The sequence below is a fragment of the Daucus carota genome, chromosome 4, assembly GCF_001625215.2.
Source record: "Daucus carota subsp. sativus chromosome 4, DH1 v3.0, whole genome shotgun sequence".
Classification (NCBI taxonomy): Eukaryota; Viridiplantae; Streptophyta; class Magnoliopsida; order Apiales; family Apiaceae; genus Daucus; species Daucus carota.
The window spans coordinates 41,132,976-41,160,651 of NC_030384.2; the positions used below are offsets into that span (position 1 = coordinate 41,132,976).

Below are 27,676 nucleotides of genomic sequence, written 5' to 3' on the forward strand. Positions count from 1 at the left end.
GTACGCACAGCCACGTCCCATTTCCCCATTCAATCCTCGCCACGTCAACAAAAGAGTCGTCCCATGTTGAAAATTGAAATACACACGAGCAGAACAGGGGCATTTCCGTAATTTCCCAATCACACCCAACCCACAAACCCTCGCCTCACTCTACTATAAATACAGGCACCCATTTGCACAGCCCGGTGACAGAGATTGGTGGCAGTGTGTGTAGTGGTGATTGAAGCCTATACATACACATTCTTCGTTGAGGTTTGTATCTACTGTGTTTTCAAGCTTTATTCACTCGTTTTAGTCTCTTTTTTCCTCGAAAATCGCGCTGAGAATCGGTGTTTTTGGTGTGATATCTTGGAATTGATTTTTGATCTTGTGTTTTTGTGTTTGAGTGTGTGTATGTGTAGATCTGTGGCTTTTGTGCTTTATGCTACTGATTTTGCTTCGATCTGTTTTGATTTTGATATTTAGATTTTTAATTCTGTATAGAGTGTGGTTTTGATGATTTTTTGATTTTTGATTGAATGATAAATGTGTTGTAATGTTTGGGTGTTCTGTTGATTGTCGAGTTTTAATTCTGTATTGTGTGGATTTGATGATTTTTTGATTTTTGATTGAATGATAAATGTGTTATAATGTTTGGGTGTTTTGTTGATTGTTAATGTGTGTTTTTTGCAGAGTTAAAACTTGTTTTAAACATGTGCTTACTTTTGATTTTATTGTTCGTACTTCTGTTGTGTTTAATTTTGTTGTTTATTATACTTGTTATCAGTTGTAGGGTTTGATTTTTATTATTTATTTTATTGATAAATGTATGCTTATATTAATTGATGATGTGGTGTGATTTTAATTTTGTGTTTGATTGTTATGTTTATTTGATTTTATTGTTTAGCCTTTTTGGGGGGGTTTTATGTTTTAATTTACTGTTAAGTGCGTATCTGTGTATATATGTTGTGATATATCTGGAGTTTACTTGATGACGGTGTATAATTTGTTGGGATAATGATTTTAGAATGGTGTATTTTTTTTAGAAAGTTGATTCAAATTCTTTTTGGTGGTGATTGCAGTAATCAGGATGAGGAAGGCAACAGGGGGAAGAGATTCTTATGAACACCAGGAAGGGAGTGGAGGCCGTGGTGGTGGCGGCCGTGGAGGAGCTCAGCAGCAGCAACAGGGTGGAGGTAGAGGTTGGGCTCCTCAGCAGCAGCAGGGTGGTGGTAGAGGTTGGGCTCCTCAGCAGCAACAGGGTGGTGGCTACCAAGGTCGTGGAGGTGGCCGTGGCAGCCAGCGTGGGGGGATGGCTCCTCAGCAATACTATGGAGGTGCACCTGAGCAAATGTATCAGCAGGGCAGGGGAGCACCCCAACAGCAGCAGCAGCAGCGGTATGGAGGTCCTTCTGAGTACAATCAGATGCAAGGCAGGGGAGCGCAGCAACAGCCGCAGTACCAGCAGCAACAGCAGCATCAACACTATCCACAAGGAAGAGGAACACCACCACAACGCCGAGGTGGTGGCCAAGGAGGGTTTGTTCCATCTACTGGTGGACCTTCTAGGCCATCTGGCCCCGACCTACACCAAGCGGTCCAGGCTCCACATCAAGCAGGGATGCTGACCCAGCCCATGCCATATGCAACATCAACTGTGACTGAATCGGAGGCAAGTTCTTCATCATCTGTTCCTGAGCCCACTCCTTTGCAAGTGACCCAGCAATTTCAAGAGCTTTCTGTCCAGCAAGAAGGCTCTTCGAGTGAGATTGTTGGGCCACCAGCTTCAAGCAAAGCACTCACTTTTCCTCTTCGGCCCGGGAGGGGTACTACTGGTAACCGTTGTATTGTGAAGGCCAATCACTTTTTTGCAGAATTGCCAAACAAGGACCTGCACCATTATGATGTGTGTTTTTCCCCTTATGTTTGGTGTTTTATCTTTACTAATAAAAGTCCCGTTTTATATGTGACAAACTCTTTGTCTTATTGTTTAGGTATCCATCACTCCAGAGGTAACATCTCGTGGTGTCAACCGCGCAGTGATAAAAGAGCTGGTGAGGTTATACCAAGCATCTCTTCTGGACAACCGTCTTCCTGCATATGATGGTAGGAAGAGCTTATACACTGCAGGGCCTCTGCCTTTTGTATCAAAAGAGTTCAAAATTACTCTCACTGATGATGATGATGGAACTGGGAGTGCAAGGTAAACGCTTATCCCGAAAACTCTATATTAATGCATACATTCTGTAACCTTCTTTACTTAGTAACTAGCCCGTTATTTATTTAACTTTAAATTCCCCCAAATGCAGAAGGCAAAGAGACTTCAAGATTGTGATTAAATTAGCTTCACGTGCTAATTTGCACCACCTGGACATGTTTTTGAAGGGGAAGCAGACTGATTCACCCCAAGAAGCACTTCAAGTACTGGATATTGTGCTTCGAGAAATGCCTACATCTAGGTAACTTTACATTAAACATGGCTTCCGCCCAACCTCTTCTGATCTTGTAAATTGTAATTTGCTGCTATCTTCTTTAGTTATATGTAGAGAATATATGTACATAATGATGGTGGTATTGATCTAGTTGAACTTTGGTAAATTGATTTAGGTTCTGTCCGGTTGGTCGATCATTTTATGATCCTGCTATTGGAAGTAAGTACCCATTGGGCGATGGACTGGAGAGCTGGCGGGGATTCTACCAGAGCATTCGCCCAACTCAGATGGGACTGTCATTGAACATAGGTGTTTCTTTTGATAATAATCTAATACTATTCCAGCCTCCAGTTTTCTAAAATATTGTTGCATTTTCTCAATATAGTAATTTATTGTGATTCAAGTGGAAATGGTGATAGCTGGTTTATCTTTATGATTTTTTTTTTTTTTTTACCATGAAATATATTTGTCAGTGGATGTCATCAGGTTCATATCTGTACAAGTACTCCCACTCTTGAAAGTAATGGATGTCCAAATCTCTTATGATGAATCAGTTTTTGATAAACTAATATTTGGTTTCGTGTTATATAATAACACAACTCTTTTTGTTCATGCAGATATGTCATCAACTGCATTTATTGAACCACTGCCTGTAATCGATTTCGTCTCACAACTTTTGAACAGGGATGTTTGGTCTCGTGCTTTGTCCGATGCAGATCGTGTAAAGGTTTACTCCTGTCCCATGCAACTAGATGATAATTTTGAAAGCTGTTTTTTTAATGTTACCTAACTGCCCAGTGTAGATTTACTAGAGTGAGGTCTTGTTTATATGTTTACTAGGTTTGTTTTACGTTTGTTATATCACTTGATCGTTTCATAATTTTTTTTCTTTTTTGTTTTTACATGAGTTGTCCTATATCAATATATACAATTTGGACTACTCTGTTGTCTAATAATTTGAACGCCTCGAAAAGAGGAGCATTAAGGAATGGCTCAGTTAAGCAAACTATGTCACCAATATTTTTGGTAGGGCAATTTAAAAGGGATATATAAATTATTTGAACAACCCTACTTAAACTTCAACCTTTGACAACTGAGTACTCCAAATCATATGCATACTCATGAGGTTGGAGTGGAAATTATGTCTCATATAGATTTTTTTCAAAATGTGTCTGGTCTATGCTATTTTGAATCATTTCTGTGGTATTAAATTGGAAATGTCAATTAAGTATCATGCTCTAGTCTTGTGTTGATGTTTGTCAGATTTCTCCCCTTTTGACCCGTTAAGGTCTTATGACTTGTAATTTCCATTGGGCTTTACTTGCCTGCCAGATCAAGAAAGCCTTACGAGGCGTTAAAGTTGAAGTTACGCATAGGGGAAACATGCGGCGGAAGTATCGGATAATTGGCTTAACATCACAGGCAACACGCGAGCTGACGTATGAAACAAATTGTATACAATTACTATTAGTAGCTAATCTTAATTATGCATCATTTAACCTCTGCACATTATGTCTGACATTTTATTTTTATTACTATTTCAGTTTCCCTGTTGAAGAAGGAGGGTGTGTAAAGTCAGTAGTGGAGTATTTCAGAGAGACCTACGGGTTCAGCATTCAATATGCTCAATTGCCTTCCCTGCAAGTTGGGAATCCACAAAGACCAAACTACTTGCCAATGGAGGTTTGTGCTTAAATTTTATGTTAGCTTTGTGATCCTTTTAGAAATGCATATTCTTATCTCATTAATTTTCCAGGTTTGCAAGATTTCGGAGGGACAAAGGTATACCAAGCGATTGAACGAGAAACAAATTACTGCCCTGTTGAAGGTTACTTGTCAGCGGCCTATGGATAGGGAGAAGGATATTTTAAAGGTTTGTTTCTCTTCTGGTTATTCTAACTATTCTGTGCGCTTCATTGTTGTAGTAACAGTTAAACTTCCTGCGCAAGTAAATGAACCTGAATAATATTATTTTCAAAATACATTATGTTACATATATATTTCATAAAGATTTTTTTTTTTTTTTGGCTTTATGTTTAATTTAGTTGCTCTGTTTGAAACAAGTTATTTTGAAATACATTAGAAACAGTAAGAAGAAGATTTTCTCTGTTACTGATGTATGTCAATGACACTACACTTGCCCTTAGGGTTTCCACATCTCACAAATCAAAAGATAACATTTGTTGATTCCTGTCGAAACTTTACTGTTAAATCATCACATTGTGTTGATGAATATCCAGATATTGTGTTTATGTGCTTTTTGTTGAGGTCATTTGCAGACTGTTCAGTATAATAGTTATGGTCAAGATCCTTATGCAAAGGAGTTCGGCATAAAAATTAGTGACAGGCTGGCTTCTGTTGAAGCTAGAATTCTGCCTCCTCCTCGGGTATTTAATTATTGTTATTATAATTTATAATTTATAATTTACTAGTTATTATAATGTAATAATGGTGGTTCTTTACTAGCTTGAGCTGGTTAGTGAATAACTAGTGCCTTTCTTTTGAATAGCTGAAATATCACGAGACAGGTCGTGAGCAGGATTGTCTTCCACAAGTTGGCCAGTGGAATATGATGAACAAGGTAATATATCCTTAAGCAAGTATTACCACCCTAGCCCTGACACGTTGTCAATTTCAACAAGTTAATAATTACATTTGCACTTGCACTTGCCTTGAGATTTTAAATCATTTGTTTCATATCTCCTACATGCACTTGCCTTGTTCTGTGTGATTTTGCATTTGTTTGGAACAAGTAGTTTGCTACAATGGTTAATAGGTTTTGATGTTCCTCCATAGCCCATAACTTATGCATAACCTTAACTGAGCAAAGAAAATCATAGGTACAATTTATTTAAATATCTTTTGTCTTTTTCAGAAAATGGTCGGGGGGGCTGCAGTCAACTATTGGATATGTGTCAACTTTGCAAGAAATGTGCAAGAGAGAGCTGCTGGTGGGTTTTGTTACGAGCTTGCAAACATGTGCAATGTGTCGGGCATGGTATACCCTTAACCTTTTTGTGGTTTTGCCGTTTTACTAATTTCTATCCTCAAGGTAAGTTTTAAATCTAAACTGTTTTCTGTAGCAATTCAAGCCTGAGCCTGTCCTCCCTGCGTACAATGCCCGTTCAGACCAAGTTGAAAGAATGTTAAAATCTCGGATTAAGGAGGCGATGACCACAGCCAAACAGGGGATTGATCTATTAATTGCAATTCTTCCTGACAACAATGGCTCCCTCTATGGTTTGAGTTCTGACCTTAAATAATTACATTGGTGCTGGTGCAGTGGTGCTGTCATCTTGTGTATGTAGTTTAATTTCATATGCTTTATTTGGTTGTTTTTTGAGATTTGTTTATAATGTTACAGGTGATTTGAAGAGAATTTGTGAAACAGATCTTGGTGTTATTTCCCAGTGTTGCTTGGCAAAGCACGTATTTAGAATGAGCAAGCAATATCTTGCAAATGTGGCGTTGAAAATTAATGTAAAAGTAGGTGGAAGAAATACAGTCCTTGTTGATGCACTTTCACGGCGCATTCCTCTTGTTAGTGATAGGCCCACCATAATTTTTGGTGCTGATGTAACACATCCCCACCCTGGGGAAGATTCTAGTCCCTCAATAGCCGCGGTATAAACTAACTCGTGTATAACTACTAGCTTTGTGTTTTTAATTGTATTGTCACTATTTGTTAAGATGTATCGTGCCTCCTATATAAGCCAGTTTTATTCTAATTGAATTTCAGGTTGTTGCCTCCCAAGACTGGCCGGAGGTCACTAAATATTCTGGTCTAGTTTGTGCCCAAGCACATCGGCAGGAGATTATTCAAGATCTTTACACGACCTGGCAGGATCCTAATAAAGGGCCTGTGCATGGAGGAATGATAAAGTATGAAATCTAGCTTTGTTAAAAAAAAATCTGTTATTATTGTTAGTTCATACTGAATTTCTATGTGTTTTTAGTTTATAAATTTGTTGGTTTTATTGTTTTACCAGTAAACATTTATTCACTTACAAACTTAAATCTATAAACTTGTGGAAGGGGGAAAAAGTGCTATATCTTTTATTGTTTGCTGCAGGGAACTACTCATGTCATTCCGTAGAGCAACTGGGCAAAAACCGCAGCGCATTATTTTCTACAGGTACTTATTATTTGTGAAGTCGTATCACAGCTCATACATACTGTTTGAGTGTTTGTTATGTCCATGATATATTACTAGTATTATATTATATCTGTAGGGACGGTGTCAGTGAAGGGCAGTTCTATCAAGTTTTGCTGTACGAGCTTGATGCAATTCGCAAGGTACTTTATACACAAGCTTGTGTATAAAATGTTTGATTGGAGCTTAGGTGTTTATATAAATTTTTTTTGGTTAATATTGATACTATATATATATACAATTACAGGCATGTGCTGCTTTGGAGCCAAATTATCAGCCTCCGGTAACATTTGTTGTTGTTCAGAAGCGTCATCACACAAGATTGTTTGCCAACAACCATCGGGACCGTAATCAAGTTGACAGGAGTGGAAATATATTGCCTGGTAATTTGTTTCCTGCTTCTGTATTGAGTTCTGATTTAGCACAATAAACAATATCATGAGCTTTTCTCTTGGCGATTTCAGGGACTGTGGTAGACTCCAAAATCTGCCACCCCACAGAGTTTGATTTCTACCTTTGCAGCCACGCAGGAATCCAAGTAATATGCTATTAAGTATTTTTAAAATATTTGCCTGTGTACTGTTTTGGGTTTTTCATTTGGGGTTTTACTTGTGCACAGGGGACCAGCAGGCCTGCACATTATCATGTTCTTTGGGATGAAAACAAGTTTTCAGCAGATGGTTTGCAGTCTCTTACAAACAATTTGTGTTACACGTAAGTCCACTTTTGGCATGCGTTAGCAGCTGACTGATTGAACTGTTTAATAATGTTGCACATCTTTAATTCAATTTTTCTTCATATTATTTTTATCCTAATTTGCTGTCACTTTTGTTTTATGTTTACAGATATGCCCGGTGCACGCGATCTGTGTCGATTGGTAAGTACCCTTAATCTTTACACCCTTTTACTTTACATAAATGCTTATGCTGCTTTCTCAACTTTGTCATTAATCTCTGTTCTCCTTGCAGTCCCACCTGCATACTATGCTCACCTCGCTGCATTTCGTGCACGTTTCTATATGGAGCCGGATACATCTGATACGGGTTCAACGGCAACTGGGGCACCTGCTGGAAGAGGAATGGGTGCTGGACGTAGCACACGTGCTCCAGTGAATGCTGCTGTGAGGCCCCTACCTGCATTGAAAGAGAATGTGAAGAGGGTGATGTTTTATTGTTAAAAGTGTGTTTCTGCAAGAGCTCAAGTTCAAGCTAGTCCCTGTTACTTTATATTGCTCATGGGGCATGTGTCGAGTTTTATGTCATGGATGATAGCAAAATAAGGTGGTTTTGAAATTTGTTAGCTCTGTTGAATTGCTTAATTTGAGTTTGTACTTTTGGTTTTATAAAGCTGCTTCATGCCGAATTTAATTTGATTTGCATTTTTTTGGTCTTTTGAAACTTGCCTTTAGTTGAAGTTATGTTATTCCTGGTTTATAGTCAGGATTATCTGTTTACATTCATATTATTCTGCTGGCATAGCTTCTATTTCTAGATCGCTTTAAACCTTAAACTTATTAGAATATTAGTTTACTCTTTCGTGAGTGCTACAAAGTTTCAATGAGTTTCATCCAGGATTGCCATGTGCTGCTTCGCAGCTCTTGAATTGAAGACTACTTCACAAGGCTGCTGTCTTGTATCGTAGAGATTTTGTATCCAGGATGTTTTAAAATAGTATCTTATAACCTGTTTTTTTGGCAACGTACTAGAATAATATTTGACCATTCCTTCATCGCTAAATAACCATTTCTTACTTGAAAAGTTACCGTGTACAACAGAAAAATCCTAAATGATGAGATTACAGCCTTAACCTTCCCCCCTTTCACCCCGGTTTTATCTGTCCAGTTCCCCCCTTCCTGGAATCACAGTGTACTGCTGTCTTTTCGATGCTTCAATCAGATTCTTCAAACTTGAAGAGAACTATAGCATAACTAAATTCACGTCATTCTCCTATTCTTAATCAGAAGGAGATGGTGCTCGAGGAAGGTATAGACTAAATGGACTGGTGTAGCTCGATGTCGGCCAAAATTTCATCTCATCATGAACAATTTGGAGGAGATGATTGCTTGAAAAATTAGGGCCTTTTCTACTACTTTGCCTCGACTAGATTTATGCTATGTGACGATTCTTCTATGAATATATCATGGATATATTAGTTAAATTCATGTCTAGAATAAGTTGTTTGAGAACATGAAGTGTCCAAGTTGTTAGCATGACTCTGAAGAGTTGGCCTTGGTTAGAGGATCTGGTCATCTTGTATGTATCAGCATGAATCCCAAGAGTTGAGCTTGTTTAGAAAATCTCATGTTCTATTCTAGCAAAAGCATGTCAAGCCTGGACTTTGCTTGCCAACTATGTCCAACTGGAGCCTTGAGCCTGCAAGTATTGGGAAACTAGGATTCAGAGTCATTCCTGCAAGTCTAAAGCCTCTTAGTAGCAAAGATCGAACCGAACGTGCTTCCCGCTGGCCTAATTGTTGCATGCTTCTCAAAGACGAGGTTTGGATGCGAGTGATATTTCTGCCAATCACTGGGTCGTGGCGTACCAAGTCGAAGAATAAGTGCTCGTTTCAAGGGAAACATCTATGAAAAGATTGATCAATTTCGGTTTTGAGACAACCCCCTCTTGGCTATTCGATAAGGGCATGTGGGCTATATTTAATACAAAATTATGTATGCTTCAGTAGAGTTATGTATAATTGTGATTAGGTACCCTTAACTCTTGAGCACTGTTTAATGTTTATGAAAATAAGATTTGTAAATAAATGATAGAATCTTGAGTTTAATACACCAATGATAACAATTTGAGGAAATAGTGCTGAAGTTTAAAGAAATTCTTTTCTTTAGTAAAGTAAATCACTGTCATTTTTTTGGCGATATGCTCTCCAAAAAGCACAAGATTTCTTGGTAACGTGACACTTGCACAATATGTAATGCTATCCATTTTTGTAGTCAAAACATTTGGGCAAGCAAGAAATTATTCACAAAATTTTAAGCTCACAGCGGCTGCACTGCAGAGCTGTAGACTTTGGTGCCACCCATCTTTTATGTTCTATCGACCTTGTAACATGGTGCTGTCGATAAAATCATCGATGACAATGTGTCTTTCTGTAAAGAAACCAGGTTGCAGAGGCATCGGCAACTCTCCTTTGCTACCAAGCATTAGAACCACCGTCGACATGTTTGGCCTTTCTTCTGGAGATTGCTGCACACATAGGAGAGCAATGTGGATTGTGCGTAGCATTTCAAGCATATAATCTGAGTCATGGCTTATGTCTTCATGTACTAGTTCCAGTGATCTCCCTTCTTTATGTAGTCCCCATGCCTGAACAATGTTGGTTAGTCCAGTTGCTGCTGTCAATTATTTGATCATAAAAATCAAAGAAAATGACATGACTCACGTGCCCGAGTAGATTATGAAGGTGGTCTTTGTGGAAGAATCCTCTGTTTCTACTTCCACACATAATTTCCAGTACTAGAACTCCGAAGCTGAAAACATCTGACTTCACAGAAAATTGTCCATCTACAGCATACTCGGGGGACATGTAGCCGCTGCAGCATTATGTTGCCATGCTTTAATAAAATTGATCCATGTTTTATGTGTGCCTGAGTGTGTGCTTGTGACTCTGCATGTAAAAAATGATGTGTAATTTTTCTTACAATGTCCCGACGATTAGGTTTGTGTTTGCTGCAGTCTCATTTTCACTGAAACTTCTAGCCGTGCCAAAGTCAGAGATTTTCGGATTCATCTGAATATCAAGCAATATATTGCTTGCTTTGAGATCTCTGTGGATGATTCTTAACCGCGAATCTTGATGAAGATAAAGAAGGCCCCGAGCAATACCATCTATGATTTGAAAGCGCTTAGGCCAGTCTAGTAACTTGTTGCGATACTCATCTGTCAGAAGTTTTGATTTTGTTGTCAGAGGACACATGTAATATGTAGACATTTCATTAAAATGAGCGAGATTTTGAAAGAGACGAACCAAATATATGCCAGTCCAGGCTTTTGTTGGGCATGTATTCATAAATCAACATTTTGCTTTCCCCATGGATGCAGTATCCAAGAAGCCTCACAAGATTTCGGTGTTGAAGTTTAGCAATAAATTTAACTTCATTCATGAACTCGAGGGTTCCTTGTTTAGATGTTTCTGAGAGGCACTTTACAGCTATTTCTTGTCCGTCATCCAATCTCCCCTTAAATTTACAATATGTAGCAAGATTAAAACATGTCGCATGAATTTGAAGAATGCATTTAAAAGTGATACCTTATAAACCGGTCCAAATCCACCTTGTCCGAGCAGATTTGTGGTTGCAAAATTGCTGGTAGCTTGAACAAGTGTTGGTAAGGAAAAGTATGGTAGCTCTACATCTTCGTTCTGGCTCATACTGTATTCCTTTGAAATGCTTCTAAGACTCACTAACAACAGAATTTACTTATTAGAAAATGGATGATAATTCGGACAACTTGACACACAGACATGGCATTTACCTTGTGATCTCTTCGACGTAGAATTCTTCTTCTTTTTCCATATACAAAATACCAGAGTTAAACATAGCAAGGATACACCAGCTGATACTGATAAACTGATTATGACTGTATTCCCCTTTTTCTTACTGGACTTGAACTCCTTATCTAGACAAAAAAAAACCATAAGAAGAAGCCAACAATAAATTTGCAAAGAATAACATCATTCTAGCAATGTATTACCTGAATCAGATAAAGCCACCCTTATGTATAAATCCTGACCTCCTCCAGAGACATCTCTCATGTCAATCAGGTCTCCGAACCACTGTAAACATCCTCTTTCACCATTTGATATGTTCAAACTTGCATAAGCCATACAAGAGCAGTTCTTTAAGCATGCTTCTTCACATGCCTTGAGATCCATTCCCTCATCAATCCAGGTAGACAGTGTATCCGGTAATTTAGTATGAGGATACTTGTGAAATCCATCTCCTTTGTGGCAATCCAGGGACTTGTTCCTTTTACATCCACCACCCCAATCTCCTTTAGCCCAAGCATCTCCGTCGTTTGGCACAAACTTGTCCAAACATCCGCAAGCAGGTCCATTAGCAATATTGCAGTCACTATAAACACCACACATATTATAATTATCACAATTATCAGCTGGCACCTCATACAAAAGGTTCCATCTCTGCAAATTCTCAACCCATATCCAACGCTGCCCTTTCCCGCTCTCATTAATCACCAGCCTCAACACGGAGCTACTCACCTCCTCAAACATATAATACACCTCTTCCTTATCAACCACCACTTTGTGAGTGTAGGTCTTCTTCCCCGTAGACTTGGGCCTCCCACTATACCGAAGTCCATTCCATGCCCCTGTCTGAAAAATCTCAATTCCATTCCTCCTGATCACATTATGCGGATATCCAGTAGAGTCCATGCTATAGGTAAACTCCCCCGGAGCTGGATCATCACTGCTCTTCCAGCTACTCAAATACGTCTCTCGACCTGTCACAAAATTCTCCCCAAGTTTCATTCCAGACAACAGAGTATCAGTTGGATGATCAAAGCTCTGCCACAAGAACTTATCAGGGCTATCCTCATTCTCCTCTCTCACAACAAAATTCCCATGTTCCCGAAGCTCAGCCACCGGACTCACAACAGAAACCGACGCATTGGAAGACCATATCGGAGCCAGATCATTAGCACTGCTGAGAAGCTGCAGAATTCCTGAGGCAGTCAGCTTCAACACCCCTGAAGTAGTCTCCACAGGGGTCTCTCTGTTAGCTACCCACACCACAGTCGACGGAGAGAATCGAAACCACATTCCCAGATATCGATTCTTGGATTTTCCTGGGCTGAAGAATCCCAGCTCAAAATTTCCATCAGGAGATATTATAGTGTTTCCATCCTTGATGAATTGATTTGCAGTTATGGTGGATAGTGCAGTAGCTATTGCTAATAAAGAAGATGTAAAGAGGATGATTGCAAAAGCTTTCCTCATCATCATATCTCCACTCATCAAATCATCAATCAAGTTTACTTTCTCATATAAGTTAATCTTGTTGATGTAACCTTAGTTTTTTTAATACTTGTTTACAAGAGAATCCTTATGTTTACTTTTCGCCCCTAGATATCAAGTGAAGATGCTAATAGGATAGGCACATGACATCAACGAAGTTTATATATATGGGTTTTGTGGGTTCGTCGATTTTTAAATCTTAAAAATATAATATTTAAACATCTGACTTTCATTTTTTAATTAGAAAAATACGTAATATTATATTCTTAACTGTTCCAACCATTTCTTCCCGACCTTTATAACATGTCACATCCAATTTCTTACATTTCAAATCTTACTAAATATAATAAAATTTTATCACATAAATATCAAATAATCACACTACTTTTCTCCATTATATTTATTTTATATATTAAACATCAATAATTCCATCATTATAATCACTTTTCTTATCTTTTTGTTATTATTTCACTTATCTTTTAAACTCGATATTCGATTCAGATGTAAATATTTGGTTGAGTCCGAAATAGCTTAACTGAAACATTTTCTCACATTATTTGACAATGTACAATTGTTGACTTTGTTTTGCTTGCTAGTTACAAAGTCGTACTTTTCTGCCAATGAGCTTTCCTAGCAAGAGGAACGAACACTTTATTATTTTGCTATTCGTTGAAAAAATTGTGGTCATCTAAGACACCATCATAGTTTACTTTTATCAAATCATAACTCCGGGACAAAGCTTAAAATACCTCATTCCATTTCTCATCACTGTTTTTTTAACAATAAATAGGGTTAAAAATTGACTGCTGACTGTGAGTCACCTAACAATAATAGATGGGACAAGATACCAAGTGCCAAGTGCCAACAAACTAATCAATATTAAAATATATAATGAAAAGAATAGTTCAAAATAAATATAAGATTATATTGTCCTGAAGAATAAAAAACGAATTATAGAGGCAAACGGTAACTTATATTTCAAAGAATGATGAATGCAATTCTGGTTATTATAAAAATATTACTTTTAATGATTAAAATACTATTAATGATACATTCTAAAATGAGTACTTCGAGATATATATTTCTCAGACGGATAACACATCTAAGTTATTGTTTTAAAGGATAATAAACATTCTTGGCACGAGTGTCTTTAAAATATCATTTTTCTAATATCAAAATTTTTTCACATATAATATATTTTTCATCCACATATATATCACAGCATATTACATACAATACAACACATCATTATAACACTCATTGTCATCGATTACCCCCCAAAGCTCAAATACAGACAAATCTAGTAATCTATTTTTAAAAGAAAAATTGTAATAATATTTTTGGTCATTATTTGAAAAATAATATTTAAAACGAAAAATTCAAAATATTCTTGTCAATTTTTTTCAATGCACGGCCTTTCACAGTACTAACAGGATAATAATTTTGAAGCATTGCTGACAATACTATTGTTGTCGGAAGAAAAAGCTAGCAAAAGAGAGATTAAAAAAACGAACTACTATTGACGTGTGCAAGACAGCAAGAGTAATATCACATGGACATATAAATAGCCTGTACTGTGTGGTTGTTAGAAATAAACTAAATAATGAGTATGTAATAAATAAATAAAAGAATATGTGTATAACGGTTCTTTGTCATCCGAGACACTCTGAGCCAAAACTCTGAAGGACAGATTTATCTACAGCCACTCATTCCATGCATTGAATCATAAGTAAATGAAGAACTAGGCTCAAGTCAATGCTTTAATACTTACTACTAATATTCTGACCAATGAATTTTATATGGAAATGAATTGTCCGAGTATTCTCATGACACGTCTCACTTTTAACTAAAAAGTTTCTGATCGTTGATTAACTGAAATGATATGTATTAAATTTTAGTTAGAGCGACTAATATATATTCTTCTTATTATAGCTACTCCCTCCGTCCCTCTCAATTGTTTACATTGGAGGGGGACACGGAGACCAAGACAATGTATTAAAAATAAGTAAAATTAGATGAAAAGTGGGTAAAGTGGTGGGACCTATCAATATTTAATAATAGATTTGAGATAGTGAAGGAAAGTAGTGGGTGTAATAGTAGTTTTTATTGTTAAATATGAGATAGTGGGGGAAGATAGTGGGTGTAATGATGAGAAAAACTTACTATTTATAGTAATGTAAAGAAATGAGAGGGACACCCCAAAATAGTAACTGTAAACAAATGAAAGGGACAGAGGGAGTATGTTTATAGTTTTGTTTTCTTAGAAATAATTAACAATTTATAAATGGTTAAATATATTTAAATACTTAATCTCTAAAAGTCTGTCTTATACTATACTCCTTCCGCCCATATATTTTACACATTTTTCTTTTTGAGACGTCACATTGTATACGTTCCAGTAGTAATATTTTATAATATAAAAATTCAACTACACATACTATTTTCCTATACCACACATACTTTATACATTAAATATTAATTGGTCTCACCATTTAATTCACACTACATCTATTTTATAAATTAAATATTAGATGATCCCATCACTTTACCCATTTTTTACTCCTTTACTTCACTAAACTACAAATTTTTTATAACATTCGTGCCACTTCCATATGTATAGAACTCAGGTCTCAACGCAATGGAGGGAGTATAAATTATTGTACTCCGACAAAGATGAATATTTCATTTGCTTCAAACAGCTTTATATATCTAGAATACGCGTGAAGTTGAAAATAACTATAAAATTTAATAGAGAAAGCAAGAAAAATAGTGTGAGCTATCAATATTTAATAAATATAAATTTGGCTGAAATTTGTATTAATTATATAATTGATCATATGTATATTTTTTTTGATATTTCTTATCTGTTCTAAAATAAAATTTTCAATTTTTAACATTGGAATCATTCTAAATTCTAAGTCAAAAATTGGTTAATCTAATTATTAAAAGCTAAGACATGATAAAATTTAGTAAAGGAGGAAATACATTTTAAATATCACAATTTTAATGTTATTTTTATCGGACTATCAGACGTAAAACAAAATATTTCTAAGATTCGTGTACCAAACATATAAAATGTAATATAAGAATCAATTTTTTTTGATTTAAAAGTAAACAAGAGGTCTTTAAAAAATAATATATATAATGATTGATTATTGATTATTAAAAATGATTTATTAAGTTTTAGTTAGGGAGACTAATATATATTCCACTTATTCATAATTATGTTTATAAAATGTTTGATAAATATAGTCAATAAAATATAAATAATTATATTGTTTTTTTCTAAGATTGGTGTTTTAAAAATTTACATAAACTCTAAAATTTTGTCTTACAAGTTACATGCATGTATAGTAAGAACTTTTACTAGTGAAAATGCTCTCTCTATATATACACAAGCGTCTATAACATCCGTTGGAAACGGAGTGGATATGTATTTAAAATTCAAAATATTTATTTTACAAAAAAACAAATTTAACACTTTCTTAATCGGCATCAGCGGCTGCCCTGTGCACCTCTTCTGTACTCTATCGACCTTGTAATATAGTAATGTCGCTAGCCTCACTTCCAACAGTACTTCTCTCAGAATAGAAACCAGGTTGTGAAGGCATCGGCAAGTCTCCTTTGCTTCCGAGCATTAGAACCACCGTCGACATATTTGGCCTCTCTTCGCGACATTGTTGCACACATAACAGAGCGATATGGATGGTACGGATCATTTCATGCCTATAGCGAGACTTGCGCCTTATGTTTTGATGCACCAGTTCCAGTGATCTGCCTTCTTTATGTAGTCTCCATGCCTAAACAATTTTTATCCACATTTATGCTTATGTACGTGGAATGTAGTGAAAATTATAAGAATGCAATCACTTACATGTTCAGGTAGGTATTGGATGCGGTCACCATGAATGTATCCTCTGTTTCTAGTTCCACACACAATCTCCAGTGCCAGAACTCCGAAGCTAAATACATCTGATTTTACAGAAAATAGTCCTTCCAACGCGTACTCTGGGGGCATGTAACCGCTGCACCACAGTGTTGTGATATGCTTTACAAACTTGGAACTAGATAACATGTTTGTGTGTGAATGCACTTGTGAAATCGTATGCAATTTTTCTTACAATGTCCCAACGATTTGATTTGTGTTTGCTGGACTCTCATTTTCTATGAAACTTCTTGCAGTGCCAAAGTCAGATATCTTCGAATTCATGTTGTTGTCCAGCAGAATATTGCTTGCTTTCATATCTCTGTGAATAATTTTCAGGCGAGAATCTTGATGAAGATAAAGAAGACCCCGCGCAATTCCATCTATGATGTGGAAGCGTTGAGGCCAGTCCAGTAACTTGTTGCGAAATTCATCTGTCCAAACGATGATTTGTTGTAGGATACCACAAGTGATGTGCAGATAGTGCATTAGAATAAGCTAAAATTTGGTAGAGCCATACCAAATAGATACCAGTCCAAGCTTTTGTTAGGCATGTATTCGTAAATCAACATCTTGTTTTCCCCATCAGTGCAGTATCCAAGAAGCCTTACAAGATTTCGATGTTGAAGTTTGGCAATAAATTTTACCTCATTCATGAACTCGTTCGTTCCTTGTTTAGAAGTTTCTGAGAGGCATTTAACAGCTACTTCTTGTCCGTCTTCCAATATTCCCTTAAAAATTACAATACATGATCTCTATAAACATATGACTTGAACTTCAAGAATGCATGTAAAAAAATAATTGTATAGAATACAACTATTTATTATTACCTTAAAAACTGGCCCGAATCCACCTTGTCCAATCTTATTAACCTTTGCAAAATTGTTTGTCGCGTCAACTAGCGTTGATAAGCAAAAGTATGGCAGATCCAGATCTTCCTTCTGGCTCATATTCTTGTGTTCTTTTAAATTGCTTTTAAGAGTTTCTAATGACGGAGTTTATATATTAGAACATGCATTAACATCTGGAAAACATGACACGAATGTAGGGAATATATTTACCTTCTGATACCTTCAGCGTCAGATTCTTCTTTATTTTCCATATACAAAATGCCAAAGTTAAACCTAGTAAACAAACTCCTGCTGATGCTGATAAGCTAATTATGAGGGCAGCTAAATTTTTCGACCTATCTGCACGAAAATTAGGAAAGCAACCACAAGAAGCAGTGGGGACTTGTTTTGTAAAGAAACAGGAACTTCAAAAATCTTACAAATAAATTTGGAAACACTCTTGATTTAATAAATAGTTACCTGAATCAGACAAGGCCACCCTTATGTATAGATCTCGGCCTCCTTTAGATACTTCTCTCATGTCTTTCAGGTCCCCAAACCATTGTAAACATCCAGTTTCTCCATGTGAAATATTCAAAGTAGCATAAGCCGTACAGGAGCAGTTGTTCAAGCATACTTTTTTACATTCCTTAAGATTCATATTCTCATCAATCCTGGTGGAAATTGTGTCTGGTACCTTAATTTGAGGATACTTGCGAAATCCATCTCCTTTTTGGCAATTAAGTGGTTTCTTTCTTGTACAGCCACTACTCCAATCCCCGTTGGTATAAGCGTCTATGGAACTGGGAACAAATTTCTCCAAACATGCACACCTAGGATTATTATCAATGTTGCATTCACCATAGGTCCCACATATGTTATAACTATCACACTGATCTTTTGGTACCTCATAGACACTGTTCCATATTTGTGCTTGCTGAAGCCATGTCCAACGCTGCCCTTTGCCACTCTGATTTATCATCAACCTCGATAGTGAGCTATTGATCATCTCAAACATATAGTAGACCTCCTCCTTATTAATAACCACTTTGTGGGTATACATTGTGTTACCACTATACTGTGGCCTGCCACTAAATCGGAGACCATTCCAAGCTCCAGTTTGAAAGATCAAATTTCCACCTTTCCTTATTGTATTGTGTGGGTATCCAGTAGGATCCAAGCTATATGTATATTCCCCTCGAGCTGGATCATCACTATTCTTCCAGCAAGACAGATTCCATTCTTGGCCTGTCACAAAATTCTTCCCAAGCTTCATTCCGGATAATAGTGTATCAGTTGGATGATCAAAACTCTGCCAGAAGAACTTATCAGGGTTATCATCATTCTCCTCTCTAATAACAAAATTCCCATTTCTCCGAAGCTCTGCAACTGGATTTTGAACAGGCAAAGATATATAGGAAGACCATATTGGAATAAGATCACCTGTATTTCTGAATAGATTGAGAATTCCCGAAGTCGTGAGCTGTAGTACACCTGAAGTAGTGTTGATAGGGGTCTCTCTGTTAGCAACCCATACCACAGTTGATGGAGAGACTTGATACCACATTCCCAAATATCGGTTTTTGGAATTCCCTGGGCTGAAGAATCCCAGCTCATAAGTTCCATCAGAAGAAACAATAGTCTCTCCATCCTTGATGGACTGATTTGCATTTATGGTGGAAACTGCAGTAGAGAGTGCAAGTACAGAAGAAATAACAAGAATGAATGACCAAATGGAAGTTGATATCATCATCTTTCTCTACTCAAAAGTTGTGCATAAAGTTCTCCATATAAATTGGACTCTTTGACGTAACATGGGTTCTTTTATATTGTTGTTTTGACGGCAATCCTTGTAATAATAAACGTAATAATATAATAAAGCACTCTAACAATAAGACGTGAAATTTACAGCAGAAAATTTTAATTACATCTTCAATCACTCTATTATGATAAAGACATGCTAATTTAATTACGATTTTTCTGGAACAATCAAAATTATGTGAAGCATTTTAATAATGACCTCCACCATGCACAAAATCTCGACTAATAAAAATCTGTCTAAGTAAAAAGTAGTTGTTAGTGCATTCTTAGGGCAAAGACTCATTTTAGTATCAAGACATGCTAATCTTAAGAAGGTACTAGGAAATTTCAAATTCAAAATATCAGCAGAAACAATGTCACGAAGATGTACGTATATTTTCCAAATGGAGGGAACACTAGGAACATCAGATCCTGAATGAGTATATTCTACAGGATATCTTGTGACCACCTTCAACTGTAAATTTATTCAAAGAATTTAAACATGAACATTATTGATTGATAACGATGGATGGACCAGGTCAAGTTGAAGACTTTGTTTTAGCGGTTATGTCCAAATTCATCCCTTTCTGCCTAGAAAATGATGAACTTTCCTGGCAAGCGATTGCACAGTACTTCTGGAGTGACAAATCATCATCACATTATTATTCCTCTCTTATCTTCTTGCAAACAAGAAAATAGGGCTCAAATTACTTTGTGTATTTCAATGGAAGAGACAAACCTATCATTCTTGCTTAGCCGTGGAAATATGGAAGAGTGGATCTAACTTGCAACCACTCGTTATAAACTATAATTCCTTATTGTATAACAATGTCTTAATCGAGTGCTCCCCACACAAGTCTTCAACTAGTTCTCATTAATAGCCATGCCCAATCAGTTCTCTCCTTCTATTAACAAGTTGAAAAATAATATTTTCTTGGTGAAAGCTATGGTATATATTTGTTGCTGAAATAACTAATCGGTTGACCTATTTAGGGTTTAGAAATAACAAGTTGGATTTGGAGTTTATGAAATAGGAGAATTTGTAATAGCAAAAAAAAAAAAACGAGTAATATACAAGACTCAATGAATAGATAATCCTAAGTTATGTGAATGTACCCGGACCCCGGTTGAGTTTGATCTCCCGATATAGTACGTCAGATTAGATCCCGAAACTGATTCCCCAAGCATTGTTCTTCAAAAACTTTGATAGGATTTCGAGCTTTCTTTATTGTTAAGCTCTAAGAATTGATATACGTGTAAATATCACGCTATGTACCGGGCGTATATTCTTTTCAAGTTTATTTCACCCTATGTGATCGATTCCACGTGCTCAAGTATTTTTTTATCAGAACCGGTACTTTAATAATCTTATAAGATATAATTTTATAAATTATTTTAATTTTTTTGATTAAAATTTATAAAGTATATAATATGAAATATTATAAAGAAGAAATCGCATAAAATTACATTTGACGAAGGGGGCGTTTGGCCGGACTGCTTGTGGATTTATAAGTTAAAAGCACTTGTTTGTACTATTTTTATGTAAAAAGTGAAGAAGTATTTATAAAAAGTTAGGAATGTTAGCTTTTGTTTCACGACTTCTACTTTTTTCCCAAACACTTTAATCACTTATAAGTCTTAATTTGTTTCTCACTTTTTTACTTTAAGCAATAAGCACTTATTTAAATTCAGTCAAACGGCCCCGAAATATTTTTGAAGGACACACTCAATGCTTCAAGTGTTTGTACATGCGAGTATTCTTTTAGGGTGAATGTGTAGGTGATGTCGTAAGAAATAATTAAGCTTACTCAGCCTGGTTAGTTCGACAGCTTCTTAATTCATATAAGTTGTTGCCTAAAGTTTCTTAAATTCTCATGTTCAGTACAACCAAATATCTGTATTCTTCCTTGTGATCAACTTTTAGATGGTATGAATATGAAAGAAAAAAAAAACTTAAACTTTTCTTACCAACATCTCATCAAACTATATCAATCCCTCCCTATAAATTCCCTTCTACAAATTACTACATTCCCATCCCACTATAAACCTACTCTTAACCCTTCTGCTCTTATCCAACATGGCTGCTTCCGGCACTTCTAGACATTGCTTCATCCTGATTTTGGTCGCAGCTCTGTCACTTTCGGCTGTGGATATGAGTTTAGGAGCTCGCCACCTGCTGCAAACTTCAGCACCAACTCTGCCAAATATTCCGCCTTTGCCTAAGGTTTCAATGCCCCCATTGCCTGCAATGCCGACACTCCCAAATGTCGTATTACCACCCTTGCCAGCAACTCCTCTGCCTACACTACCAACTATGCCAACTCTTCCCACCATGCCCTCTACAATTCCAAAGGTGACATTGCCTCCCTTGCCCGCGACACTGCCAACATTTCCAACAACCATCCCTTCTATTCCTTCAACATTAACATTCCCATCCATTCCATTCTTCAGCCCGCCTCCATCCAAGACAAGCCCTTGAGAACTTTATATATGCAACACCGTTTCAGTATCACTTTTATCGACTTATGTATGATCAGTATCACTTTTATCGACTTATGTATGATTATTTGCCTCCAGAGCTTAGGAACTTGTGGTTCTATGATACTTGTATACCTCATTATTTTCTGTTACTGTCTGTTATAAATAGTTACTGGGCTGTAATTCCTTTCTAAATTTATAAAAACAGAATTTCAAGTATCATGAGCACACACTAACAACCACTTATTAGTTAGGTGATGAATTTCTAGTTGCACTAAAAATCTTCCACTTAAATAAAAAGTAATTGTTAGTGTGTGCTCATGAGCACACACTGGAAAGACCTTTATAAAAAATATAGTTTCTAGTTTCTCTATTTTCTATCACATGTCTGCTGGTCTCTCAGCTCCATTCGATTAAGAAGGCACACAACTGTTTTGTTCTGGTTTCCAACAACTAGACAAATTATATCCTATCCGAACCCATTCAGATTTGGAACTCTAAAATCTTGCGCAACTGTTTTGTTCCGGTTTTGAACAGCTAGACCAATTATATGCTTAATCCGAACTGATTCAGATTCGGAACTCTAAAATCGGACAACAAGAAGTCCTAAGCATCTGTTTTGGGTTTTTTTAATCAACAGGAACGAAATATAAAAGAAAACCTCATGAACAAATACCATCATTATTCATTAGTGCATACTTTCCACATGGACATAATAAATTAGACGTGACAATTAAAGAAAATCTTCTTGTAACATTTCCTTGATATGCACTGGCAGTTGCCTTGTGCACCTGTGATTATTCTATCGACCTTGTAATATAGTAATGTCACTAAAATCATATCCAACAGTATATCTCTCAGAAAAGAAACCAGGTTTTGAAGGTATAGGCAACTCTTCTCTGCTACCAAGCATTAGAACCACAGACGACATGTTTGGCCTTTCTTCACGGCATTGTTGCACACATAAGAGAGCAATATGGATTATGCGTACCATTTCAAGCGTGCAGCAAGGATTACACGTTATGTTCCGATCCACCAGTTCCAGTGACCTGCCTTCTATAAATAGTCTCCATGCCTAAACAAATTTTATTAATATTTACATAAATGCTTATCAAACATAGAATGCACCAACCATTAAATTAGGAGTATGATACTACTCACATGTTCAGGTAGATATTGGAGGCGGTCTCCATGAATGGTTCCTCTGTTTCTACTTCCACACACAATTTCCAGCGTCAGAACTCCGAAGCTATATACATCTGATTTTACAGAAAATAGTCCTTCCAATGCATACTCAGGGGGCATGTAGCCTCTGCAGCACAGTGTTGCCAATGCTTTACAAACTTGAAACGGAGTTGTGTGAGTGTATATGTGTGTGCATGCTCGTGTCAAACCATAAATAATTTGTCTTACAATGTTCCTACGGCTTGCTCTGTGTTTGCTGTGGTGTCATTTTCCATGAAACTTCTTGCAGTTCCAAAGTCAGAGATTTTCGAATTCATATCAATATCTAGCAAAATATTGCTTGCTTTGAGATCTCTGTGAAGAATATTCAGCCGTGAATCTTGATGAAGATAAAGAATACCACGAGCAATTCCACCAATAATATGGAAGCGCTTGGGCCAGTCCAGTAACTTGTTGCGAACTTCATCTGTTCAAAGGATAATTCATTACTCCCTCCGTCTCAATTTATAGGTCCTTTTTGGAAAAAAACTTTGTCCCAAAATATTTGTCCCTCTCTTCTTTCAATACAAATTTATCTCTATATTAATTATGACTTTTTTGAAACTCAACATTATTCTCATTTCTCAATGCACTAAATCCCTATATTTATTGTGATTTTTTTGAAACTCAACTCTTTTTTCCCTTATCAATGTACAAATTAATGATACATGAGATAAGATTCAATCTAACTAACTATTTTCTTAATATGCTGTGTTTATTCCAAAATGAACCTATAAATTGAGACGGAGGGAGTATAATGTTACAAATATGCAGATAGGCATGAGTATAACTAAAATTTTAGTAGAGTCATACCAAACAGATGCCAGTCCAAGCTTTTATTAGGCATGTATTCATATATCAACATCTTGTTTTCCCCATCGGCGCAGTATCCTATAAGCCTGACAAGATTTCGATGTTGAAGTTTGGCAATAAATTTTACTTCATTCATGAACTCATTATTTCCTTGTGAAGAATTTTCTGAAAGGCACTTCACAGCTACTTCTCTTCCGTCTTCCAATATTCCCTTAAAATTACAATGCAGGATGTCTATAAACAGCAGCTGACAATTACACGTAGTAGTGATACTTAGTATAAGATGCAGCTAGATGATTACCTTAAAAACGGGTCCGTATCCACCTTGTCCAATCTTATTAACCGTTGCAAAATTGTCAGTCGCATTAATTATCGCGGATAAGCAAAAGTAAGGTAGATCCAGTTCTTCTCTATGGCTCATATTGCTGTGTTCTTTTGAATTAATTCTGACACTTCCTAATAACAGACGTAATATATCAGAGGATGCATAAAATTTGGGCAGCTTGACATGGACAAGTGGAATTCATTTACCTTCCGATCTCTTCAGCAGTAACTTCTTTATTTTCCATATACAAAAGGGCAAAGTTAAAGCTAGTAAACAAACTCCTGCTGATACTGATAAGCTAATTACGAGTGTAGCTCCAATTATAGCCGTATCTAAACAGAAATAAGGCATGATAAAATACTCTAAGAAGCAGAGATAGATTATTCTGTAATGAAACTGTGACTTGAAAAATCCTGCAAACAAGTTTAAATTTTTTAGTCAAGTTACCTGAATCAGAGAAGGCCACCCTTACGAATAAATCTTGACCTCCTTCGAGTACTTCTCTCAAGTCTTTCAAGTCCCCAAACCACTGTAAACATCCATGCTCACCATTTGAAATATTCAAAGTAGCATAAGCCATACAAGAGCAATTTTTCAAGCAGGCTTTTTTACATTCCTTAAGATTCATATCCTCATCCATCCAAATGGAAAGTGTATCCGCCAATTTAATATGAGAATACTTGCGGAATCCATCTCCTTTTTCACAATTAAGTGGTTTCTTCCTTGTACACCCATTAACCCAATCTCCCTTGGCCCAAGCATCAATGTTTTTCGGAACAAACTTCTCCAGACATGAACATACAGGCCCTTTATTAATGTTGCAGTCACCATAAGCCCCACAAATGTTATAATTATCACAATTATCAGTCGGTATCTCATACAAAAGGTTCCATTTCTGTGCTTCATGAAGCCATGTCCAACGCTGCCCTTTTCCACTCTGATTTATTATCAACCGCGATACTGAGCTATTGATCACCTCAAACATGTAGTACACTTCCTCTTTGCTAATAATAACTTTGTGGGTGTACATTGAGTTACCACTAGAAGTCGGCCTGCTATTAAATCGAAGACCATTCCAAGCTCCAGTTTGAAAGATCAATTCTTGACCTTTGTGTATTACATTGTGCGGCAATCCAGTAGGATCCAAGCTATATGTGTATTCCCCTTGAGCTGGATCATCACTATTCTTCCAGCAAGACAGATTCCATTCTTGGCCTGTCACAAAATTCTTCCCAAGCTTCATTCCGGATAATAGTGTATCAGTTGGATGATCAAAACTCTGCCAGAAGAACTTATCAGGGTTATTATCACCTTCTTCTCTAATAACAAAATTTCCATTTTCCCGAAGCTCTGCTACTGGATTCTGAATAGACAATGACGTATTGGAAGACCATATTGGAGTAAGATCACTTGCATTTCTGTAGAGATTGAGAATTCCGGAAGTTGTGAGGTGTAATACACCTGAGGTACTGTTGATAGGGATCTCTCTGTTAGCAACCCATACCACAGTTGATGAAGAGATGCGATACCACATTCCCAAATATCGATTTTGTGAACTCCCTGGGCTGAAGAATCCCAGCTCAAAAGGTCCATCAGAAGAAACAATAGTGTCTCCATCCTTGATGGACTGATTTGCAGTTATGATGGAAACTGCACTAGACAGTGCAAGTAAAGAGGAAATAACAAGAATGAATGCGAAAATGGAATTTGATGTCATCATATCTCTACTCAAAACTTGTGCATAACTTGTGTTCTTTTATACTACGATTGTTTTGACCGAGTCCTTGAAATACTATAATGTGTGCGCATAGCTTTTTCATGTAAATTGGATTCTTCACGGTAACATAGGTTCTTTCATATTTTTGTTTCAACTGCAATTCTCTATATTATATATGGCATTGTAACAAGAAACTGCAAAATTAACTATAGAAAACTTTATGAGATAAGAACCATAACATCAAGACCACAGTGGTACAGAGAAGATTTTAATATTTCCTAGTAAACGTGCAAAATTTCAGTATGATCGTTTGTCTAAAATCAAAGGTAAATGATAGAGTTGTACTACAAAACATCTAAAAAGGCCACCCAACGCTTTTTTTCCACTGGACTTGTACTAGTAACGTTCGTACGTTCGTATGCTCTGAACTAGCTAGCTGCTCATGCCTCATATACTATATCTATATAGATATTGAATCATGTTATTCATATTAAAACATCTATAATAGATTAGCTATTTGATGTTCTAGACTATAATTTTGAAGAACATGTTAAAAAATCAACTCCAACACAGGCTTAGTCATTCACTAAATACTTAGAATCCATTTTTCATTTCTCATATATAGGTAATGACTAACGCATTACTCATTTGATTTTTAATGATTGAATAATCACCTCCCTCCTTTATCACACTGTTTTCCACATTTTATACATTATTTTTTGTTTATAAATCTTGAATTTAATACTATAATAATAATGATGATAAACATAAATAGGAAGTATTATTGTAGTTGTCATTCAATATAGAATCCTCGCTTTTTTAAAAATGAATTATTTATTATATATTTAGGAAACCTCACCATACACTGATGGAGATGTTCAAAGAAGCTGCTAGGAAAGTGCAGATCATCAGCAAAAACAACGTGCTAAGAGCATCTCCAACCATCTAAAACCCTTGGCTAAAAGGTGAGTTGACTTACTTAAAATAAAAAAATTTAGCCAACAGCTCCAAAAACTCAACTCCAACCATGCTCACCTGTTGTCTATAAATTTAGCCAACCTCCTGTGGATGGCTAAATTTGTCGAACATCTACAAGTCTGTAAGAAAATCTGTAGGAAGATCGTACATCATTTATTACCATATTGAACTGATATATTTTATTTTAACAATTTAAAATATTAATAACATACTATTATTAAATTATAGCCAACCAATATAGCCGGTACCATTGAAGCAAAATGTCTTACAGGTTCAGCAAATTTTACATAATGTCTTACAAGTCCAATTTAGCCAACGATTATAGCCAACGCCGTTGGAGATGCTCTAAGAGAATATAATTTCTAAATGGAGTAAACACTTGAAATATCAGATCCTAGATGAGTATATTCTAATTGCGGCAACTTCTTCATTGATTGATAATGATGGATGGAATTAGGCTTTCTGGAAGTAAACTTTCTTATACTAAACTATTGTAATATAAATTCCTAGTCATATAAAATATATTAATATCCTTTTTTATCTTCTGGCAAACAAGAAACTAGGATTTAAAATTACTTTGGGTACTCCAGTGGAAAACACATTGAAAATTAAAACCAACTTTAGTATAACAGTGTCTTATTCTAATTCCCCATTTCCCCCCGATTGACATGCCCATCAGTTGTCTCCTATTAAGATGTTGAAAATTCAGTAATTTCTTGGTGAAAGTTCTGGTTTACTTGAACATGAGTTTGTGCAGTTCGTGTTAAAGTCGTCTAGTTTTGTTGCGATTTTCTAGCTCAATTTTAATCATAATATATCAATTCAAAAAATTTAGAAGTTTTCAGAGAATTAAATTATGTTCCAAGGTACTTTTATGATTGAGTATAGTCATTATAGACTGCATACAAGAATATAATTGCTTTCTATAACAGTCCTTACTCATGGTACAAGAAGTAGAGTCAGCGAGGATATAAAGATGCACAGATCTCTCTCATAAAGGATTATAACTGATCAGAGATGCATACTGATTACCA

At 36.2% G+C, this 27,676-nt stretch overlaps 3 protein-coding genes across 4 annotated transcripts; 1 reads left to right on the forward strand and 2 right to left on the reverse strand.

Moving 5' to 3' along the window:
- Positions 1 to 98: 98 nt before the first annotated feature.
- On the forward strand, positions 99 to 7,953 carry LOC108218570 (protein argonaute 1). 2 transcript variants are annotated; one of them, XM_017391563.2, is made up of 22 exons: positions 99 to 252; positions 1,062 to 1,885; positions 1,974 to 2,182; positions 2,289 to 2,438; positions 2,587 to 2,720; positions 3,029 to 3,138; positions 3,744 to 3,850; positions 3,956 to 4,094; positions 4,168 to 4,284; positions 4,691 to 4,798; positions 4,921 to 4,992; positions 5,287 to 5,409; positions 5,495 to 5,651; positions 5,776 to 6,035; positions 6,151 to 6,293; positions 6,484 to 6,546; positions 6,644 to 6,707; positions 6,812 to 6,947; positions 7,029 to 7,102; positions 7,184 to 7,278; positions 7,410 to 7,441; positions 7,533 to 7,953. In XM_017391563.2, the coding sequence occupies exons 2-22, from the start codon at positions 1,070 to 1,072 to the stop codon at positions 7,739 to 7,741; spliced, it is 3,318 nt and encodes a 1,105-aa protein (XP_017247052.1). In that variant the 5' UTR covers positions 99 to 252; positions 1,062 to 1,069; the 3' UTR covers positions 7,742 to 7,953. The 2 variants fall into 2 exon arrangements, with proteins under 2 accessions (XP_017247052.1, XP_063948790.1); XM_064092720.1 differs by having other exon boundaries at positions 120 to 252; positions 3,744 to 4,094.
- A 1,533-nt stretch (positions 7,954 to 9,486) lies between these two features.
- On the reverse strand, positions 9,487 to 19,141 carry LOC108217389 (uncharacterized). The gene is made up of 14 exons (XM_064092204.1): positions 17,788 to 19,141; positions 17,539 to 17,667; positions 17,308 to 17,462; positions 16,998 to 17,208; positions 16,674 to 16,911; positions 16,427 to 16,577; positions 16,083 to 16,352; positions 11,271 to 12,606; positions 11,052 to 11,195; positions 10,828 to 10,979; positions 10,546 to 10,756; positions 10,220 to 10,457; positions 9,961 to 10,111; positions 9,487 to 9,884 (listed from the first exon to the last, which is right to left on the reverse strand). The coding sequence occupies exons 1-14, from the start codon at positions 19,058 to 19,060 to the stop codon at positions 9,612 to 9,614; spliced, it is 4,932 nt and encodes a 1,643-aa protein (XP_063948274.1). The 5' UTR covers positions 19,061 to 19,141; the 3' UTR covers positions 9,487 to 9,611.
- A 3,106-nt stretch (positions 19,142 to 22,247) lies between these two features.
- On the reverse strand, positions 22,248 to 25,813 carry LOC135152426 (G-type lectin S-receptor-like serine/threonine-protein kinase At4g27290). The gene is made up of 7 exons (XM_064092721.1): positions 24,395 to 25,813; positions 24,154 to 24,279; positions 23,924 to 24,078; positions 23,623 to 23,833; positions 22,999 to 23,236; positions 22,747 to 22,897; positions 22,248 to 22,660 (listed from the first exon to the last, which is right to left on the reverse strand). Exons 1-7 carry the CDS (start codon positions 25,665 to 25,667, stop codon positions 22,388 to 22,390), a joined length of 2,427 nt encoding a protein of 808 aa, XP_063948791.1. The 5' UTR covers positions 25,668 to 25,813; the 3' UTR covers positions 22,248 to 22,387.
- Between the last annotated feature and the right edge of the window lie 1,863 nt (positions 25,814 to 27,676).